Below are 23,333 nucleotides of genomic sequence, written 5' to 3'. Positions count from 1 at the left end.
GGTAAAATTGTCCCTTTAATGGCTCTGGTAGACAAGTCATATAAATCCCTCCTGTGTAACTCTCCATATCTATACTTCATGACTAAGTGATTCTTCATTTGTTAGAGACTTAGTAGAAGACCCTTAAAATGCTGTTATAATTTAAAGGCAAAAATTAATGAGTTCCTAAATAATACTTCTGTTATTTTTGAAAAAGGAAGTGATGTAAAAATAGTTTTTAATTTTTAATTTTTTAGTTTTAATTTCTGTTTTTTTCAGCTAAGCTAAAATGGTGTGTTTGCACTGTGTAAGATGTCTATACCAGTGATATAAGATGCATGTGTATGTGAATAGTTATTAACAAAATTTAACTAACATGGATTACTGGATAAATTTATAGTACTGGACTGTCTTAAATGTCTCTTCCCTAAAAGATCCAAGCTATGTAGAGATAATGATTTTGGTATCACATCTCTTTAATTATTTCATATATATTCATAGCTAGAAGTGAAGTGCCTTGAAGGAATATTAATATTCCTGAGAGATAAATAACAGTCTTTAATGGAGGTCAGTATATTTTTTTTCAGTATTTAATGTTAGGTAGCTGGCAATTCCTTTGAACAGCTGAAAAAACAAAGTAACCACAATAAATATTTGTATTGTGCTTCTCCCCATTCATCTTGATCTGATATTTTGATTATGACCTTTATTTTTTCTTGTGGAAAATCTTCATATATATTATCTAGACATGTTCTACATTTCATTTTCTGTGGATGTCATTACTAGGCAGGTGCTGAATAAAGCATCCTTCTCTGCCAGTAGGTGGATGTGAAATCAGTATTCCCACAATCAAAGCACTTAGAACTTTGGAAGAGTTTGTAAAAGAGGTTCTACTTAGGTATGTCAGGTGGCACTAGTTTCACAGACCCCCTGCCTACATTTCTGTCTCAAGTGATGGTAGCATTGTCTGACTTTGCTTTTGATACAGGTGAGAGTGCTGTCAGTTCAGTGATGTTTTTTAAATTACTGGCATGTCTAATTGAGTGTGGACATGATTATAAGTCATATCAGATTCAGTGTTCCTTTTTTAATGAACTTGACATCCAAACCATTAACCTTTTGGTCAATATCTCTATGATCTGAATCTGTTTTCTTACAGGAGTTTTGTTTTTCTGTTGCCGTGTCAGAGCAAGTGTAGTTTCCCTTGACAGTGGGTAGTGTTTTGTTTCAACAGCATGGGACATTGACATAGGGTAAATGGGGATGAATATTTTACTAATTAAACAATTCAAAAGCATCTTCCTTCAAAATAACAGAAATGTGTTCTTTTAATCCCAGTTTTTATAATTATGTCCTCCTTCCTCCCATTGTATTCCATAACCTGTGATTAAAACTCAGTCCTGAAAAAACTCTTTTGTAAAAATAATTTTTTAACTGTTTGATTAAATTCAGCCTCAAGCCTTGTGACTGGAATTTCTACTTTCCAAGTCAAGTCATTGACTTAAGTAGGATCTAAAGACCATATTTGAATGCTTTCATGTATAACACACTTTATTCCACAGGCGGGTCTGAAGCAAGAAGCAAGGTCTTTAATCTAACTAGGACCAGCATTGTAGCACTCAAATAAAATAACTGTGTTAGAAACCTGCTCTGATAATATGTTCTTAGAGGGAAAAATGTTTTTGTTAGAAAATCACTTAGTATTGTTTTAAAAATCCTCAATTTTTTGATGATCACATTGAACTACATTGTGAAAAATAAATGCTATGTCTGCTGGTACAAAACAAAAGTAAGCCTATTTACATACAGCAATTTTCTTCTTTCAGTTATAAGTTTTCTAGGTAATATGCTAAATGTTTGTAGATTTATCAAATACTTGACTGTGGCCTATACCAATTTGGTATATAAGCAATTTTTTTTAATTTGGTACTTGTTTTTTTTCCAAAACTTTCAAAAGCATAAAAAATAATTAGTGTTTACAATTACATCTCAACAACTCCCACTCAACATTTCTTTAAAATTGTAGATTAACTTTTTGAAGACTGAAATGGAAAGGAAGAGCAAAATGATACGAGACCTCCAAAACGAGGTAAGAGGAACATTTGATTGTCATCCCAATTCAGATTTCGTGTTGGAAGAGAGTGTTGTTTGGCTTTGTATGTAAAGCCCGTTATTGTAGTAGGCAAAAAAGGCACCAGTGAAATTCTCTGAACAGAAAAGCAAACAAAAATGACTGTGTGCATTTAGAAATAGTGTTTTATTGAATGCAATGGTTGACTCCATGCTAGTGGTGCTTTGTTTGATAGCACACTTCTGAAATTTTTGCTGCTTTTTCAGAAAGGAAGTTCTGTAGGTTATTGACACACAGTGAAACTTTGTTCTTGTGGTTATTGCTTACTTTAGAAATAAACAGCAAGAGGAGGAGAAAGGAAATGAAATATCAGAACTGAGGTTCTTAATAAAATTTTAAAAAACCTCAAACTCCTAAAATGTTTATTTAAGCTGTATGTGCCGTGAATATCAATCCCAGATTGATCCCAAAATTCCAAATAAAATATATAACATGTTTTAAATAATGTTTATTGGTATTAAACTGAGCTTACTTTGAAATTCGGTCTTGGAATAGAAAGATGAAATATTTGAGGAGCACTGTATTTCTTTTCCCCCGTATCCCATTCTCTTCACACAATTTGCCTTAATCAGGATGTAGTATCTCTTTCCATTCCTTCATTTTGTAAAGAACGTTGCACTTGAAAATGTTTTATTCATATGATGCCTTGTTCTCTTGCCAACCAGGCTTCTTGTCTTTATCTGCTTTGTTCAATTATTTTGCTTTTCTAAACTATTCCATGTGTATGAAAACTTGATCTCTTTAAAGCTGTCATTTAAACAGGAATCTCTGATTTCTTTGGTCTGTGAGATTCTATATATATAGTCAATCTGAAAAATGTGTACATTGCTTTTTAAGTCATAAATGCATCCTAGTTTTGGATTGATTTTTTACAGTAGTCAGGAAGGGGGCATGGCTGAGCCATAATGTTATTTGGTACCATCTGACGTCACTTGCCAGGGGCAGGAAGAGGGGGCTCTCTCATTTCTGGTTTTGTTTGAGGGAGAAGAGCATGGTGACTGAAATGGTCTGCTACTGCTTTACTTTCCGTGTAATTTGTTTTTCTTATACCTTTTGTTATTAATGTTGTTGCTGTTACTGGTCATTTTCTTATCTTACTGCTATTTCTAGTAAATTGTTCTTGTCTCAACCTGCAATTTTCACCTTTGTGCCTCCAATCCCCAAATCCGTTCCAGGAGTGGAAAGTGGGAGGGGTAGGAGGTGAGTGAGCGAGCTGGTTTGGGAGAGTCTCACTGGGGTACTGAACTGGGGAGTACTGCTCCTAAACCACAACAACAGGAAATGCCTCTTTCACCTGCTCGTGTTATTTAGGCCATGCTCTCAGTTTCCTTTATCTGCAGTCAAAAATGCCTTGCTTTCTATTCTCATCTGTTATCCCTGGATGCTTTGCAACTGACCCTTTAAATTCTAATAAATCATATCAGTCTCATCCTATTAAACAGTCATTAAAAAATCTTTTACTGAACACAAATAGGTCATTAATCAACATTCAAACTGTCTGTTAATGATTTGCTTAGGTAGGTTTGTAGATTTCTCTAATAGTTACAATATTTATAGCAAATTTTAGAAAATCTACTTTGAAAGGAATCTTTCTTTTGGCACCGAGTATCAGCTACTATGTGGAAAAGGAACCAAAAGCTATACCTACCTAATGGCCTTCTATTAAATTTTTATACCATGTTTGTTAGTTCCCTGAAAGTAACTACTTATATCAGTTTTTTTTGGAAATGTGGCTGAATTTAAATTATATGATTTTGAGGAAATAATATGTTATTTAGGTCCTGCCTCCAAACACTGAATACACATTACTTTTAAAAATCTCATAAATTTGGATGTGCTATATATTTAAATAATTGATAGCATTTTATGTGCAGGCTTTGAAACAATAATCTGCATGCAGCTGTATAGAGACAGATAATGAAAATGCTTCCTTCATAGCTGCTCCTCTTCTTTCAAAGATTGCATTCACCCTCATTTTATATTGCCAAATTGTGAACTCTGCAATCTTAGGCTCTTCCGTGACTGTAAAAATAATTTCCTATTTAGTTCTGCTCTTTCAGCACATACCCTAGTACCATTCAGCTTTGCCTTTTGGAGATACAAATAGATGGCAGCAGCCTTCCAGCTGAATGCAGCAGCTGTCATGTAGTGTGTGCGGAGAGGACTTCGTACAGAAAGGCAATTTTTAGCCTATTCAAGGCTTCAGGGAAAAAAATAAACAAAAAAAAAAATGTCTGTGGTATTGAGGAAAAAATGTGCCAGGTAGAGCACAAAGGGATTACGTGTCTCAAAATCATCTGGGTCTTAGAAGTCTTTAAGTGCTTCCTGCAAATACCACAAAATAGCTGTCAGACTTCCAGCTGTAACATCCTGTGGATTGTGCTAATTTAGTCTTAAAGGGTTGGCATGTAAACAGATATGCTCTTATTTCAAGCAATTTCTGTTATTGACAAAGAAACCTTAAAGCTTGGAAATGCAGAAGCATCGGTAGAACTAAGAAGCTTGAAAAAATGTAGAATAAAATAGAGTATGTATAAAAAGAGATACTTTGAAATTTTCACTTTTGTAGATGGCCTGTTATAGAGCGAGCAGCTCACTTCTAGCATAGCATATGGTTTGTGGGAAATTGTGCCTGTATTGGGTCTGATAGTTGCTCATATTTGCCAGGAATATAAGCCTGTAATGATTCTATTTAAATCCTGAACTGCTGAGATTTTGGAATGACACAGCTTTATCATCAAATGGGGGTTTTGGATTTTGAGAAATAATTATGGATAATGAGATATGCAGCTGTTGAGCAGTAAGTTCATTAAAAAATTGCTTCTCTGAAAATTCAGCTGCCTTCAGCTGAAAGAAATCTTGAAATACACTTTGCAGATAAAAATACACCACATTTAAATAATATGCATAGTCAGCTGTAGCTTAAAGAAACATTCATGAGAAGTACACTTGCTATGACCTAGACCCAGATCTTTAGAGTGGTTCTGAAAAGTATATAAGCATGAAAGTTATGAAATTTCCTGGCTAGATGCATTACTTAGACTGTCTGCCTGTGACAGACAGACCAATATTCCATTTGATATAGTTGGACTGGATAAATTGCATTTTTATATCCCTTCTTTTCCAAAGAAGTATTAATGAGAAACCTACTGGCACTCAAATTTGCTTACTTGTAGAAACCTATTAATGATTAAAGTAAAAAATCTAATAGGTATTGAAATGTTTCTATTGAAATAGAGAATTCGGTTGAATAAAAAAAAGGTGAAAAACGAATCCACAGATTTTTGTGTGTATTCTGTTAGACTAATTGTCTTCAATGATTTTTTTTGCTTTGTGCAAGATGGAAAAACTTTTGAAGAGGGAGCTAAAATCTCTGTGCTTTTTCTTTCATGATACTGAAATACAAAAAAAAATTCAGGACTAGAGCAACTCTTTGCAAAGAGATGGGCAAGTATTGAATCCGCACTCATGAAGAAGCCAGGCTTAGATCTTCCACAAGCTCATTGCCATGCAAGACGGCAGCTCTCGTTCTGGGAGTCTGTGAGGTAAAGCTGGGCTGCTGAATGCTGCTGAGGCATGGCCTGCCCATAGGCACGTTGTTAGTAATTTGAGGTTAAAATACCGTGAATTGAAGGACTAGGGAACAGAGAGAAAGGGAGAGAGAAGATGAACTAGAATGTATGTATTTAAAGCATCTCTGAGAGTGGTTACAACTTTTTGGGTGTGACCTGTTTGGATTTTATATAATATTAAAATACACAAATCCAGCATGACCTGTTGTCTGACACCTGCTTAGCCTTAAATCACTGAAATGCAGTTAACTATTTTCAGCTAAGCTACCTGACTGTACAGCAATTATTCAGATCAATATTGGAGGTTTTTTTGGTTTTTTTTCACTGGATTAGGGTTTTGTTTGTTTGTTCATTTGCTTCTTGTTCTTTCCTAATCCTTACTAGTTAATTTTACCCCAGAACCTGCACCCAAAGAGCATAGTTGGCATGCTTGGTCTTTTGCTTTCTGTGTAAGCCTTTTCCTCTTACAGAACCAGTCAACAGCAGCTGTGCTGTTCTACATCATTTACCTCCCTGTGCCTTTGTAGATGAGGCATCACTCACATCTATGTGCGCATGGGTTTTCTTAATGTGTTTGTATTTCTGAGATACATAGAATGGTTTAGGTTGGAAGGGATCTTAAATATCATCTAGTTCCAACCTCTCTGCATTAAAATTTCAGTGTTTAATTCAAGGTCCTACACAGGAATGATGGACCTGGTGCATACTCATCTTAAATAACCAGACAGACAAATTAATCGCTTCCCCTGGCCTCCTTTTGGTCTAACAGTTTCAGTTTGGTTTGAACCTAGTTTTGCCATCACTGACGATGTCCATGTGTACTCACTGTGGTTCGTTAGCTCTGCTAACTGGTGCCTGGGCAGACGATGAGTGCAGCTCATGTCAGACGTAGCACATGCTGATGCAGTCCTCAAAGCATAGACTATATGGCTGTTTCTCTTGTAGTTTTCCAGGTCTTACTAAGATTTATCTTTCTCTTTATTTTGGGGTATGCAACCAGATGAGGTTTTTAAAGTATTCATGATAGTTCTCCAGGTTCATAAACTTTATTCAATTTTTCCAATCCATCAGCATGTAGTGTTTTTGCTATCTTGGTTTGTAATCCAGGAGGTATCTCAAGAAAGTACAACTAGTTAATTCTGATATAATTTTACGGATCAGTTACCACACTCAGCAGATGATTTTGCATTCTGATGATCTCAAGGAGGAATATAGGCATTCTTTATGCACATTCATAGGCCTCTGAATGTTTTAGTGGCTTTGAGTTGAGGTAGAAGTGAAGAATTATTTTTCTTACCAGATATTTTTGGTTCTACTTTTAGTGTAAAAGCTCCTGTGAAGGTTGAATCAAAACCAGAATAATTGCTCTTATAATTAATAAGCCTATATTCTATTCAGCAAAATAACTAACAGCAAGCCCCTGTTTTTCATAAAGCATGTTTACAGTCCTAAAAATACCTTGCCAATCTATATAGACTGCTCTTAATCTAGAGAAAACACAGTCAAGCGGATTTTATTAATACCATTTGAAAACATGCTGAGTACAATTTTGAGTCATCACATAGTGACAGTTGATGTTTTGCAAATATTAAAGTAAGGAAGGAAAGACTTTTAGAAAGCTTCTCCCTGCAAACCACTCTCCTGTGCCTAAAGCACGGAGCAGACTAACGTGGAAAATAAGAGCATAGCAGCATTTTACTTACTTTGCTGTTTACCACAATCTGCTTTGCCTGCTTGATATTTTAAACTGTGCTGACCATTCAAGAATGGATGTAGAATCATGCAGTTCCTTTTAAACCTCTTCAGAGAAGATTTTAAATACTTTGCCACACAGCATTCAAACTCAGACCTTGAAAGCAAAGTCTTTTCATGGCTACCTGCTGTAGGAAGAGCAGTCCCTTAGCCCTGCTTTGCAGATACTGCCTGCTCTATTCTCTGTTATTAGATCTTGCCATGCTTCCCACATGGCTTTGGCTTGGGTATTCATAGCCAGGAGAAAAAAAAGTGCTGTAGTCTCAGGGGGAGATCTAGGCTCCTTTTAATGGGCATGATGAGGAGCTGAATAAATGGGCCATTGTTGGTGGATAAAGTAATGGGAATGTTCAGCAGTCTGCTTTGACTGAGTGGTGGCTCCTGTCCAAAATGTCAAAAATGTTGAAATATGGCTTGTCATGGCAATATTTGTTTTCTATTTTAAAACACATCTTGTCTTCACTCATTTTGATCTGTCTATACTGACCTTTACATCTATCAGATGATAATGCTCTTCCAATCTTGCCTCTCCTTCTGTGTGTGTATGAAATTGAACACATTTATCATTGATATAAAAAGCTCGTTCTTCTAATTAATCATGTGTCTTTATTACATTGTTTGCAGTAAAATTACACACATTGCTATATGCACAATGCAGTGTGGATATTTACACTAGATATGCTGAAGCTGATCTAGTAGACTGGCTGAAACACTGTATTTTTATTTTGGAAATTTCACCAAAAACGAAAGGTTTTTTGATCTTAGCAATGCTTGCCAAAGGTGATCAAAGGAAAGTCAAAACAGAGTAGAATGAAATATATTGTGTCATTTCTCCTCTGCTTTGGGAAGGTGAAAGTGTGTCAAAAAAGGGGAAGATACTGGTTTAGAGATGCTAATTCAATATGCCAAGCATTAAAAACTAGATGGACTCATGGCTGAGTTTCCAACATATAAAGTCTGACATATTGACATAAATTCAGTAACTTGAACTGAAGAGAATATGATCTAATTTATGAAAATAGATTTAGAGGAAATATTGATATCAAGCAATCTGAATCTTGCTTTTTGCAGGGAAAAAAAAATACAGGAAAAATTTTAAGTCCCTCAGTAATTACAGAGTTGGGTTTTTTACATTCAACTACAGTAAATAGCTCTGGTACATGAAGCCAAATATCTTTTTGTAGCTTTTGCATCGATGCAGCTGTTCAGAGAATATTATCAATAATAGGTGACATTTGGAATGAGCACAAAAAGCAGGAGAGAGATAACAATAAAGAGTAAAGTCTGGTTAGAGAGGAAAGGACTTCTTTGACAGTTCCTGGTATACTAAAAGATATAGGAAAATACTAGTAATGCATTTTTCTGAAAACAGAAGCATGTGCTTTTCATTTCTAGGCACAGTTCACTGCCAAAATTTGGAGATAAATCTTTGTTATAGTGTGTTGGGGCAGAAAGAGTGGAAACCAACACATTTTCTTTGGCCGTTTGGAGATTTGTCCTTTTTAATATAATTCAGAATTGTGATCCGTCTAATTTCAGTGTTACACAGTACAGCCTCTGTTGTTTAATAATATATTGTCTGAGGTAATGATCAACAAATTGCCTTTTTCCTTTGCTCAGCATAAGTAGTGAATCAAGACATCAACAGGAAAGGTTTTGTGGGAATAATTTTAAAGAACTTTGGATTATCACATCACATTATAAAACACATCTAAAAATTACTAAGAAAATGTTTATTTCTCAATATGCTGCTGTTGCCATTTTCAGGCATGACCTCGATCTCACTGAAACGCTTCCTCGACTTCGCGATATTCACTCAAGCCCGTATCCGTGGCAGCATTAATGAAAAGGTGATACTCATGTCAGAACTAGGAACTGATTAGAAGATGATCAGACAGACCACCTTGTGTTCCAGATGTTCTTAGGAGCTAGGTGTCCCTTAATAGATTAGGCTGGTTTATAAGTACTAAGAAATGTTGTCTCTAACTCTCTTTTATGCTAGTCTTTAACTTCCTCAGTTTTCTGCTGAAATATTATTTGGTGTGTTTGGAAATATGATCTTTTTTTTCTGAAAATGTTTAGTTTGAAAATACATGCTGTTTACTCTCAAAAACCAAAATTTAAGCTGTACTCAGAGCCTTCTTCTTATTTTTTCATAGTACTTAGAAGCCTGATACAAAGTATCTTATCTGATATTGCTGTGCTGAGCTTGAATAGGGGGACTTTTCCAAAGCAAGGAAAAATAGCTAATTTTAAATTAGAATAATCTGCTTTCTTACCCTTTTCCCAAGACAAGGGATTCAGGCATAAAATGTAAGTTCAGTATCATGGATAGGTCAATGATTCATGAAGACATAGTGTTAATGGCTCAAAAATAGCCACTTGGATCCTCTAAATTAGGTCCTACTCCTGAATTCACTTCATCTTGTTAAATGACTTTTAGAAAATCATTAAATATTAATGGTGATTAAATTGGAGTTCTGTGTCACAGGATTAAGAATACCCCTAGGTGCCCATCCAAAGAGTCCCATGTCTGTGTTTTCATTAAGTGAACTCTAAAGAGTTTGAGGATTTATTCAAGGATCCTTGTAGAGGACAGACTTTCCCTGCTAATGCAGCTGGCCCACTTCAAGGCTGCAGATATCTCACGTCCTGCTGGCTTTAAACAGTGATAGAATGTGTTGCTGCCTGCACCTGATACAGTGGGACACAGATAATACCTGGTTTCCACTACTGACATTTTGAAGATAGATGGATTTAACTTCTGATTTTGGTACACACATGCTTGCTGTGGTAAATTGCTACCATGATTTGCTTATCAAGATATAAGAGTATGTGACCTCATTTTTACTTCATCTGTCCCAAAGGTGGGGCCAAACACAATGCCTCCTAACACGAGCTCTGTGCTGAGAGAATTCTCACCTTTCAGACATCATAGCACTGGTGATCGCACTTGCTTAGGATTTGTGAATTCAAAAAAATATTTTAGAAAGTGCTGGAATATCTGAATATGGGAATATTATACTTCTGGAAATTGAGTTTTGTTCTCCAAGTGTGGATAGACCATATCAGGATGGAAGTAAGAAGAAAGTATTGTCTAGTACATATTGTGTTGGTGCTTACAGCTCTGTATATTGAATGACTATGGCATGGTGAAAATACATTTAGTATGTGAATCAATCCAGTAAAACTGTCTCAGGAATATCTCTTTTCTTACTGAAAGATATTGAAGTAGCTTCTTCAATACAGCTTATATAAATTTCTGAGGTCTGTAGATTGTACTTCAAAAACTTCTTCTAAAAGTTGTATTTATTTGCCAAAAAGTTCTGTTGCAACAAATATTTAGTGTACTGAGAGAATTCAGGAGACAGAGCCTATTAAAATCAAAGCATAACTGAATGGTATGACTCCACAGAGAGCCACATAAATGTATTCTTAGTCATCTCCTGCCCTTCTCCTTTCATAACTGTCATTTCATAACTTCCATAATGTGTCATTTCAGGTTTAAGACAGATGTTTACAATTCTGCTTAATGCAGTGTTTCATGTCCTTCTGTTGCTACATCAGAAAAAATGACATTGTAGAAAGTCATGACCCTTTACTCCACTAGTGATAAAGGACCTATTTTTTTTCAAAGTCAGAAATGTGTTTTATATTTAAATTATTTTTATTTACATATTTATTTACAGCACATTATTCATTCCTGTAACAATACTTTAATAGAGCTTTCACTGTGATTTTTTTTTTAAAGCTCAACCTACAGCTTGCAGCAGCAGCAACTTCTTGTCATCATTCTGTTCACAAATGTCAAAGAAATGGAAAGACCTTCAGGTTAACATCTACTTAAGTAGGTGTTCTGCTTTCTTGATCCTGCAAACCATCCGCAAGGCACTTAGCCACCATTCCCAAAGGGAAAGATCCAGGAATTGCCAGTTTTTTTTCTCTAAATAACCTTGCATGGCAGGGGCAATTGCCTTGCATTACAGATGTAAATTCTGTACAATGGAGTTCTGTATCTAATATGCTGCTGTTTTTAATTAGACTGTCTGACACGGAAAGAGTTAGAAATAGCATTTGCTTACACATAGCAATCACTGAAATGATTGGAACATCGACACAAACACAAACCTCTTGCTAAAAGCTCAAATAGAAGATTTTTGTGTGTTGCTTATCAACTTGTTCAGGTCAGCTAGACTCCATGAAATACAAGAAAAAATAAACAACCTTCAGCATTAGCAGAGATAGGCAGAGAAAACAAAAAATAGTTACTGTTTGTTTTGGGAAGCTTGCTTTTAATTACCTTTTCCTGTAACATGAGAGTGAAAGGCTGGGGGACACTTTATAGGAAAAAAAAGCTCCAAATGCATGAAACAGTCCAAATATGTATAAGCTTATAGCAGTGGCAATATGATGTGTTTGGTGCAGTTAACGAGTTTGGCTGTCAGCTTCTGGATTTTGCCAGAAATAAAACTTGCCTCCTAAATAACTGTATTAGAGCATTAGTGCACAGAGGGGCTGAAGCCTGACCATAGTGAACTTTTCCTGGCAATTCAGAGCTAGAAGGACAATGGTGTTTACTGAGTTTCGATTCTGACAGATCTGAAAAGTCATTCTCATATCTATATCTATATCTATATCTATATCTACATCTATATCTATATATCTGTATATATATACATGTTCATTCATATATATCTATATATATCTGTGTATATATATATGTTCATTCATATATATATAGATACATATATATATATATATATATATATATATATATATATATATATATATATATATATATGCATCTTCACTACTAAAATTCAGCTATTTGACACACTTGGCCACCAAAAAACTGTGAGGAAAAGAAACTTAGACATGCTCAAGAATGTCAAGGCAAACACCCTTTACAAAAAGTCATGGTGTCTTCACTGACCATAACGAAAAACACAAAAACAGCTTTAAGGATCTTAACTTAAGTATCGGAAACTCAATTTATCTGTCTCAGAAAGACGATGGGCTCAGCCAACCCTGCTGGGATTAAAGCAGCCACAGTGTTTCATGAGATAGAAACCATTTTTATCATCGTGAAATATAAAGCTAATATCCAAAGCAAACTGGATACCAATACATTGATATCAGATAAATCCAGTTATGTGGTTTTAGTCTGTTGATTTCTTCTGATTTCTCTCCTAAAGGCCCAGTGAACAACTCTGGCTTCACAGGAGGCTGAAAACCATTCATCTTGGCAGTTGGCCCTGACACTCCTGCTGACCAGAGTCCAGGGGTTTTTTGTGTTCTTGGGTTTGGATGGGGTTTTTTTTCAATGTATTGGGCATAAGAGAGAAATGTTTAAATGATGAGCAGGTGCTTAGCGTGGTTTGATTTACATTATTTATCAAGGGGAAGGAGAGCCAAATTTGTCTTTTACACAATAAAAAGCAATAATGTCAGAGCTCAGATACAGTGTCTGAATTGAATTGCTGAGAATAATTTTCTGAGAGAGGAAGTGATTGCCTGTGCTTTCAGTTGCTTTGTAGTGATGATGTCTAGGTTATATAGTTTGTTCATTCTGGGTTTAGATCCTGATGCTGATTCAAATAGATAATACTGGTGTTTCACACTATAAAACCTAACATAGGAGTATTAAAGCACTCATTGTGTGACAGGAATCAAGATAAACTAACTTCAAAAAATGACATCTGAAATTTTGTGACTTTCACTTTGGTGGTGTAAGTTTAGCCTTCTGTTAGCAGAATGTATGATTCATCAGATAAATGTTCATCACCCTAACTTCAAATTTACATGATACAATGATAATAAACCCCTCTGAACTGGACCTGGGGGTAGTTTGTCACTGTTAACAATGCCTATGAACTGGGACTCTTGAGGTTTTTACTATATATGCTAAAATCAGATGGAGAAAGTATAAAAAAATACAATATGCCATGTATATAGCTGCATAATGATTTAATGATTTTTGCAAAATTTATTTGCAGAAAAGGAACTAACTAAAACTGCAACTGTAAAAGGGGTTTTATTGAGCTTTCAAGTGTAGAGTTAGTGCTTTTCTTTGTAAGCCTTTGCACAGGTTTTCTGATTGGCATCATAGTTATTGTTTTCTAAGAATGCTAAAGTAGTCACACTCTCTCCCCCTTCTCTAGAGAGGTGAAATGCTCCATCTGTTACGGTAGGAATTGCTGCTTTTTTAAAAACATGGGTGATGGTCTCGAGATGTTTTGTGTTTGTTTGGCCAGCCAACTGGCATTTGATTCAGGAAAACAGATGCAGAAGAGAAAGGTTTATCTTCCAAAGTTAGGAAGAGAAAGGAACATATACCCTTGTAGTGAAGCGAGGATTTTTTTTTCTTCAGGTTCCAAAGGCATGTTGATAAAAAAAAGTATGACACTACAGCTTCTTTTCTGTGTTTTTATATTGGAGGTGGATCTTTAGGCAACATAGATAAAGTAAATGATTATATAATGAATATATCTTTCATTAAGTCTAGTCTCACATTTCGAAAATATTATCACAACCCTAACAATATATAGGAATGTTATAAGAGAAAAGGAAGAAAAAAATGTCTAGGGACTGAGCCAGAAAGCTTTTTATTTTCAGTATGGAAGCTCTGTGAAGAACATGTTAATAAGTTTAGCAAGTTGTCTTTAAGAGTTCTGACTTCTGTGGGCTGTTACAATCCAGGTATTAAAATTGTTAGAGATGACTCTGCCCAAATTAAGGTACAAATGAGACCATGTGCCCAAGTCAATAGTATGGATTTTATCTAACAGTAAATATGAGGTAAATAGAGAGAGATACAAAGAAATAGAAAAAAGGTAGAGGAGAGAAGGAGAATGACAGAGAGACAGATTAAGTAGAAAATATCACTACTCTAGATCCCAACAGTGTTCCATTGATCCTCTTCTTCTGGTCTTCTTGGTGTTGAGGGTCCCACAAAACACAGAGTTCAATGGATTTATATATGGTTTGGGCCAGGTGGGAATGCCCTGGGAGGGCAAGTTTGACAGTGTCTCATGCAACAGAGACTCTGGATCTGTTGCATCATGTGCAAGGCCTCAGGAATTACTCTGGGGGGCACTTCAGGGGTGTTTGATGGTTTATGGCACCCCCTCAGCTGCCTTCACGTGAATGTTCCACTTGGATGTCACCTTCCCGGGATGCAGGGGGGCTTACAACGGGGCTGGTTTGTTGTAAGGGGAGATGAGTGTTCACTGCCTCTGACCAGAGGTTGTGCCACACACCCAAAACTCTCCTCCTGCCCGTTTGGTTGGGCAGGCAGTGTGTGCAAACCTGGCCTCAGCAGATGAGCCTGGGGGCCATGGCCTCCCCCACTCTGAACCCAGCCAGAGCTGATTTTCAGGAGAGCTCCTGGGTCTGGCTTTCTTGTGGATATGTTCTTCTCCCTTAGCCTTGTTTACTTCTCCTTTGACCTGAGATAATTGGATAACAGTGTCACCTTCATCTTATCTCGTGTTCCCTTAGGCAGCTTAACTCCCACTGTGAAGTTCCAGTCAGGAGGCATATTCAGGAAGGGGTGGGCTTTGGTGGCAGCAGATGCTTTATACAGTTTTGGCATAATGGGCAACAGGTCCTTCATGGCAGTGTTTAGGCCATTAGCCACAGCACTGCAGTCTCTCCCAGCGGGCAGCGGGGAATGGACGCTGGACTCGCGTGGTGTCACTGAGCCCGGGTACCAGGAGAGTCAGAGCAAACTGCACGGCGAGAGACAGCAGGATTCTTGCCTGGAGGCAAACACTGACAGCAATTTTTTGCACCTGAATTTTGGAATGCACTGAAACTACTGGTGTAAATGGTGCAAATGAGCTAAAAGACTTCATGGAGTAAGAATTGGGTACAACAGTAACTTGATCTGATTGCATGCAAATACTGCAGCTTACAGCTTTTGCTATAAGCTTTCTAAGATGTTCAAATACATTAAAATATCTATTTATTTTGAATATTATGATACTTTAACTCCAAGTCTAGAAGGCCATTGCTAATTAAAATAATTTTTCTATATAATTTTTAAATTGATTATTAAAGATATATTTACAGATACCACATTCCTTATTTTTCAGATTGAAATGTCCAAGATCTTCTCCGTTGAAGTACTTAATTACAAATGAAGTATTTGAAATTAAAACTGCGTAAAATTCTGATTATTTTATTTTTTCTTGGTCTTTCAGGGATGCTTAATAAGAAAATGAGCATAATCTTTTATCCTTGTACGTCTTAGAAGTCAGAACTTCTGTTCTGAATCAATAGGCCTTTGTAAATTTAAAATTTCATTGATTAATTAATCTATCTTTGAATAGCCCCTTTCTAGAAAAAGGGACATATTCTTCCAGAATATGTACCTGATTAAACTTCTTTCAGAAGAAGAAAGATTTTAATTCAGAATTTAAAAAAAAAAAAAAAGCTCTGTTATACTTCAAATGTTTTTACTGGTATGCTTCATATTCTGCTGTAAAAATTAGTACTATTAATCAGGATGCAGAGCTATTTTTAACAGTGAAATGTGACTTGTGAAGCAACATAAAATCAAGCAAATTGTAGCCAAGAAGTTGTCATCTACTTCTAACAAGCTCCTACTTAATATACCCTGGATAATGTTAACTTTTACTGCTTGCTCTCATTTCTGAAAACATTATTAAGTTCAGATCAAATCAGGACTATTTTGCTTGCATTCTGATAACCCTGCTGGGTGTTTTTGTTGCAAATAGACTGGATAATGAGACAGAATCATGTTAAACCTAGCCAAATCTCAAAAATTGCGTCTATCTCCTAACTTGGAATATTTTCATCAAGTTTAGGTTTTGGACAAATTCTGTATATATATAACTGTATACTTTTGCCTGGTTTATTTGACACAAAATGTGGAAATTGCAACGACTGTCTGGTACATTGTGTGTCTGTTGCCACACAGTTTTTCACATTCTGGGTCACTGCATGATGCTCTCAAAATAGCCTATGCAGAAATTACTTACAAAAGACTAATGTATTAGAGCAGGAGTTAATTCTTACTATAGTTTATACTGGGCAAAAGGAAGACAAATAATAAAAGTGTAGTGATTACAATTCATTCTTTCTTCGCTTCTGAAATATGGACAGAGTGCTACTGAACCAACGTCACCAGGCTGTAGAGGGACTGGATGATAATGAGTTAGCCAAACCAAAGGGATGACTTGGTATTCTGGGTTAATTGAAACAGTGGCTTTGGCACATCTGTTTTGTCATCCCAAAAGGTGATGCTGGTCTTTATGTGAAACCATTAAGATGCATGTGAAACACATTCACTTTGTGTTCACAGGTGTTCTTTAGGAGTCAGGTGTGCTTCATGTCTTTGATTTTTATTTTGTTTACCTTTGTTCATCTTCTGTGTGCTACACAGTTCCATTTTTTCAGAGCCAGTTGTCTTATTCTGTATTTCTGTAGTGGTTAGTGCAATAGGCTATTGCTCTTTGGTGAGTTGCAACATACATTTTCAAACAAAGAACCAAAATAGGTAATTGACTGTGACACTAGAGCAACATCCAGCTCTTTGTGAATCATATTTTGAAAGATAGAATCTGGATTGTTGGATTTTCTCATTCAAAATAACATCCTAGTATCAGAGAACTATGGGCATCCATATCTAACAGCTGAGAAAAATTTATTGTTTCTGCAGTAATGTGTACTCTTGCATGGTAGCCAGCAACGGTGAAATGTGAAATTATGTCAGATCTCCTTCTTATTTTGGAGTCATGAAAATGAGTTTTCAAATGAAATTCTAGTTTATTTGCATTTGCTTTAAAAAAAGGTGTTTTTTTTCAAGAGAAACTCAAAGCTTCCAATTCTGGACTTATAGCTTCCTGTGTTTCAGTGGGATGTGGACCTGAATTTGAACTGGATGAAATTATGTTTTTTCCTCTAAAGACAGCTTGTTCTTGTGCACGATGTACAGGACAGCTATTGCTGTTCAGTAATAAACATACATTCCTGCAACGTGGTGGGTCTGTTTCTGTTTGTAGATTTACAGTCCATTAACACAGGAATAGTTGCTTTTTGTATTCTTTTAATATTTTTTTCATGTTAAGTGTGTTATGTTCAGCACTTGTAGATCTGGTTATTGAATACTTATGGTTTTGACCAGTTTTAAAAGATGTTCACTCTGCGGAGAAATCTTCACCCTTGACTGTCAGTTATGGGATAAAATTAGTGAGTAGTGGAAAAATAATTACTATGCAGAATTAATTTTGTCAGGGTTTGTTATTTTCCCTGAAAATGAGAAGAAATACATTTAAAATTCCTACATGAAAAACAATATTGAGTTGGCAGAATGCTATCGGGTAACTAACTTTCTACTGGTTTTATTACTTGCAGTTTTAAATTATAAAATTTAGCAGAAAACACCTTGATTTTGATCATCAAGGTCAAGTGATGAGACCTTGGCCCTATTACTCAGTTGTTAAAATGATTTACAGAAAATGATACTGAGCTATGGAGTTGACACCAAGCAAGGATTAGAGGTTTTTTCCTGCCTTTTTGTACCTCAGTTTATTAAACCTAAATTGCTTTCAGTTGCCAGTGTTCTGGGAAAGTCTCTATGGGCAGTCCTGTTCCTGTTGAAGCAAATTTTAATGCAAATGCCTTTAAGATTTCTGTAAGAGGATACTGTGCCTTGATTAATCGCTCTTGTTTTATTTATGTCTTTGTTGGTGACTTGAAGATGTTGTCCATATAAAAAAATAAAGTCAGTATGATCAAATAGTTAAAGGGTCCCTTAATATTTTAGTAACACTTACTAATAAACTATTTTGTTGGGTTTTTTTGTCCCATTCTCAGAACAAAAGCCTCAAAAACAAGCTCTTGTCAGGAAACAAGCTTTGTGGTATGCACGCAGAAGAGGTAAGGAAGATTCCTCTCTATTCCAAATCTAATGTACCCAAAAAGTTTGCATCAAAGTGTTTTGTACTGAGGTTTTGGGGTATTATACATATACACAAGATATATATATATATATATATATATATATATATATATATATGTGTGTGTGTGTGTATATATATATATATGTATTTATGTATTTATATATGTATAGACCAGAATACAGAATATATATTATGCTTATATGGTGAGTGTTCCTGAAGTTCTGTCATCCCAACTAATTTTTGTGACTTCACAAGAAGCAGCTCAAATGTATTAGAAAGCAAATGGCAAACTCAGGTTTTAGACAAATAAAATCATCTGGGCGTGCCAATGATATAACTCTAGAGATATATACATCTATGACATATATAAAACTGATTTCATTTACATGAACTCCATGTCTGCGCTAAGCCAGGAATTGCCAAAGGCCCGTTTTGAAATTAACATTGAGACAGGAAAGATCTATTATTATTGATTCCCAGAATGTTTCATTATTTCAAGGGAAAAAGGGTCACTGCGAAACTGAGGGAAAGAAATCTCCCCTCTACTGAAGAGTGAGATAGATAGTCAATGATAAAAAAGCCCTATTTTTGGCAAATTCCTCAATGTAGAAGTACCTGCACTCGTGTGAGCATTCCCTTTGTTTTTCTTTTCATTTAAAAAAAAGCTATTACATGTTAATCTGATTTACTGTCATTACTTTAGTCTGGGTTTTTTGCATATGTAATTTCTGTTAAGGTCGTTGCTCCTTGCCAGAATGAAACCAAAGCATAAAAAATTTCCTCTGTACTAAAATTTTCCTAATGATTATTGAATGCATTTTCTTCATTAGAGTCTCTGCCTTTTAAGTTAGAGATCAGGACTTAGGAGGTCAAGTTTCTGATAAATTCTCAAAGGTAGGAAATAATAGGGTAAGGAGTATTTTTTTAAGTCTTTCAAAATCTGTTATCTTCCTTTATCCCCATGGCTGGTCTGAAACACGTCGCAGTGTAGGAATACAGATGTATTTTTTTCCCTTCTTTACTGCTTAAAAAACAGCAGTGTGTACAAATACCCTTCTTTTCCAAGTGTTTTTCTTAGTGTATTGGGTTTGCAAGGGAAGGTTTTGGTAGTGGGGAGAGCTATTGGGGTGGCTTATTCTGGGAAGCTTCCAGAAGCTTCCCCTGTGTCCAACACTGCCAATGTAAGCCAGCTCCACTATGAAGCTGCCACTGGCCTAGGCTGAGACAATCAGAGATGGCAGTAACCCCTCTGTGATAATATATTTAAAACAGAAAAAAGTTACTGCACAGTAATAATTGCTGACAGAGAAGAGGGGAGTGGGAATATGTGAAAGAATCATCTCTGCAGATGCCAAGGTCGGTGCAGAAGGAAGGAGAGGAGCTGCTCCAGCACCGCAGCTGAGGTTCCCCTGCAGCCTGTGGGGCAAAAGGCCGTGGTGAAGCAGCTGTGCCCCTGCAGGAAAGACCAGCAGGAGTGCAGAGATTGCCCTGCAGCCTGTGGGGCAAAAGGCCGTGGTGAAGCAGCTGTGCCCCTGCAGCCTTTGGAAGGACCAGCAGGAGAGCAGAGATCCACCTGCAGCCTGTGGAGGAGCCCCATGTCACAGCAAGTGGATGCCCTTAAAGCAGGTTGTGACCTTGTGGGACACCGGGTCTGGAGCAGGGACCTGTGAGTCCATGGAGAGAGGAGCCCACGCTGGAGCAGGTTTCCTGGTAGGACTTGTGACCCCATGGAGGACCCATGCTGGACAAACCTGTTCCTGAAGGGCTGCACCCCATGAAAAGGGATGATGCTGGAGCAGTTTGTAAAGAAATGTAGCCCATGGGAAGGACTCACGTTCAACAGGTTTGTAGAGGGCTGTTTCCTGTGGAAATACATTTCCCCGTGGTGGAGCAGGGAAAATCCTCTCCCTGAGGAGGAGGCAGCAAGAGAAATGTGATTAACTGGGGGAATAACCCTCATTCCCTCCTGTGCTGCTGAAGGAGGAGGAGGTAGAAGCTGGGAAGGAGAGGGGAAAGCTGTTTTTAAGATTTCTTTTACTTCTTGTTATCCTGCTCTGATTTTGATTGGTAATAAATTCAATTAATTTCCCCAAGTCAAGTCTGTTTTGCTCATGATGGTAATTGGTGAGCAACCTCTCTTTATCCTTACCTCATGAACCTTTTGCTGAAAGGTAGAGACTCTAGTGAAGAAAATGCATTCAATAATCATTAGGAAAATTTTAGTACAGAGGAAATTTTTTATGCTTTGGTTTCATTCTGGCAAGAAGCAATGACCTTAACAGAAATTATATATGCAGAAGCCCAGACTAAAGGAATGTGAGTAAATATTTTCTGTTCCCTGGGCAGTTGAGGAGGGAAGTGATGGAGTGGCTTTGGTGGGCACCTGGCATCCAGACAGGGTAGAACCACCACACCTAGCTGCCTATTTGAGCCTTTGGTAATTAACTTGAAGATCTTTTCTCTGATTATGTCTCTTTTAATATTTGCATCTAAGGATGAAGGCTAAGGATAATTTAATTTTATTACAGTGTGACAAGCCCTGGCAGTCAGAGATCTTCAGAAAATTAAACATAAATTAAGTAATAGTCAAGACAGCAGATTGTGAGTGTATTTCAAAGTGTGAGAATCTCTTACTTTATGAATCATCCCGGCAAATTTGCAGCTATTAAGCATGTTACCATTGCAACAAGCAGAAATGCCACTGGAGCATCCTTTTTTTTTGTGGTCATTTTGCCAGTTAAGTTGTGCCAGCCAGAAAAACACAGTGTGTTTTCAGTTTTTAATGAAGTATTATGCTCACCAAGCATAACAACTGTGTGAACTCAGTATCCTTTCAGTTATTATATCCAATACCTTTTGTGGGTAGAATTGCCTGCCAGGAAGCTCCTGCTTTGTTTTGCTACCTCAGGCTGCATGCAGACAGACAGTGAGGGATTCCTTGTTGTCTGATTGCATCAGTGGGAGCGTGCTTGTGATCCTGCACAGTTCTAGCATGGCTGGATTTTCTTCTCCAAGAAGTAAGGGCCTTGGAAAGAGGAAGGCAGAGTGGTGCAAACGTTGGGGTTTCCAGGACACAGAAAAGGACACATGCCAGGGCAATACCACCAGACTCTATATTTTAGAGACCTCTTTTTAATGGTAATTTTACTGTCTGCCTCTACTAAGAGGTCCTCTCCCTTGAAGCACAGAAAATCTGCAAAATAACCAAATTTTATCACAAAGAGTTACAGGTCATACACATGCTTTTGACCTGCACTGAATGCATTTAGCTTTATGACTCTTAATTTCATCACAGGCTTCATATTTAGCAAATGAGTTATACCTTAATTGTAGCTCTCAGATTCCTCGACAGCCTGTCTGGATACCTTGTATATCACAGAAACTGTATATTTCATTAAACACAGCCCTCAGAATAATTCATATTGGTGAACATTTTCTCATTGGTTTTTAGGTGATGTGGGATATATTCCATAGCTCAATTAATTGCATTGTCCAGGTCAGAGGACAGTGCTATTGAATGAAGTAACAGATAAAGTCACAGAACAAAGAATTCTGCTGGACTGATCTTGGCTATTAGTTTCAGATTTTATAGAATACCATAATCATTTTGGCCTTAGTATTTAAACATTTAAAGCAGGTTCTAAAATTTTTGACTCCTTAGATTCATTCAGCCTTCCCAAAAGTCTGTCACTGAATTTGGCTGCATCAATTGGAAAGAGATAAAATCTTTCCAAAAATTCCAGCTTGAAAAAGATATGCTGCTTTTGTAATATATTATGTTTATGGAATGCTCTTTCAGTTAATGTGAAGCAGACTTCTAATCCATTCCAAAGACTCCAAAACACTTGGCATTAATTAATACAAGAAAATTTATTGAGTATCAGTTGGGATTGTGGATTTTATTAGAAACAAATTATTACTTTGAGAGGATTCTTAGATAAATGGTAAAATAATGTTCCTTGGATAGGTGGGTTTAGTACAAAAAGTCCATTTCTATTTATTTTGTTTAAATAATAAAATAATATATAGACTACTACTTAGAATTATTTTAAGGATATATTTAGCAATATATAAAGTAAATATCATCCTAAACTGATATAAATAAGCATAACTATGCCTGTACTTTCAAGGGCATGGTTACAAACTGAGAAACTGGATCCAAACTAGTTCCTTTGAATGCCACCTGGAACACCCTTTACAGCGACCTGTATAAGCCTATGGAGCCTTTTTACTTCTAAGAGTAAGATTGTTTACTTTGAAGGTGATTCCTTCAGTTATTCTTCATGGAAAGTATTAATAACAGCTCATGTCTAAAATGTGTAAGCCCAGCTGCTGTTCTTTCCAGCACTAACTCAGGTGTGTGCTTTAGGTGAGTGCCACTTTGCATTTGCCTCGGTACTTTTGGTTGGTTTGACTTGTGAGCCTGGAAAAGCAATTGACAATTATTTGGAGTGGGGCGTTCTGCATTTTAAATCTGATCTAGATTCTGCTGTTCTCAGGATTTACAATGTTGGTTTTTTTTTTAATATTTAAAATTTAAAAAACCCAAAACCTGATTTGATTATCCTCACTTTCAGTCAAAAAAGATTCAAGCCCAGCTGAAAGAGCTTCGTTACGGGAAAAAGGATTTGATTTTTAAGGTAAGTTTTATTCCACTATAGTTAGCTAAAGTATTAGAGTTAATATAGCATTGGAGTAAAGTAGGACTGTGATGGCTAACTTTATTATTGTCATTCTGAGGAATAAGTTTGTTCTGAAAAGAGCTCAAAACACCAAGACAGACTTAATACCACAATGCATTTTCAGAAATATACTTATATCTATGTTTTTGTGCTCACAAAAAGCAAAATTCTAGGTTACTGCTGATGAATAAAACCTGTTGCCCTATTCCATACATTCTGTAACATGTCTTTTATCTTTCTAACTGAATGATGTTATATTTTACAGATGCTTCTTGTTTTTCCTTTAATT

The 23,333-nt window shown here is 36.4% G+C and overlaps 1 protein-coding gene across 1 annotated transcript in view; it reads left to right on the top strand.

The window, feature by feature from the left end:
- The window catches only part of LUZP2 (leucine zipper protein 2), a 155,915-nt gene that overhangs the window by 82,560 nt on the left and 50,022 nt on the right, over window positions 1-23,333 (top strand). The window contains exons 5-7 of the mRNA XM_038137851.1: window positions 2,006-2,068; window positions 18,277-18,339; window positions 22,940-23,002. Of these exons, the coding sequence (XP_037993779.1) occupies window positions 2,006-2,068; window positions 18,277-18,339; window positions 22,940-23,002 (189 nt within the window). The remainder of the gene's footprint in view (window positions 1-2,005; window positions 2,069-18,276; window positions 18,340-22,939; window positions 23,003-23,333) is intronic.

The sequence above is a fragment of the Motacilla alba genome, chromosome 5 (assembly GCF_015832195.1).
Source record: "Motacilla alba alba isolate MOTALB_02 chromosome 5, Motacilla_alba_V1.0_pri, whole genome shotgun sequence".
NCBI classification, from domain to species: domain Eukaryota; kingdom Metazoa; phylum Chordata; class Aves; order Passeriformes; family Motacillidae; genus Motacilla; species Motacilla alba.
The sequence above is the reverse complement of the archived record's forward strand: the minus strand, read 5'-3'. Positions and strand labels throughout refer to the sequence as shown.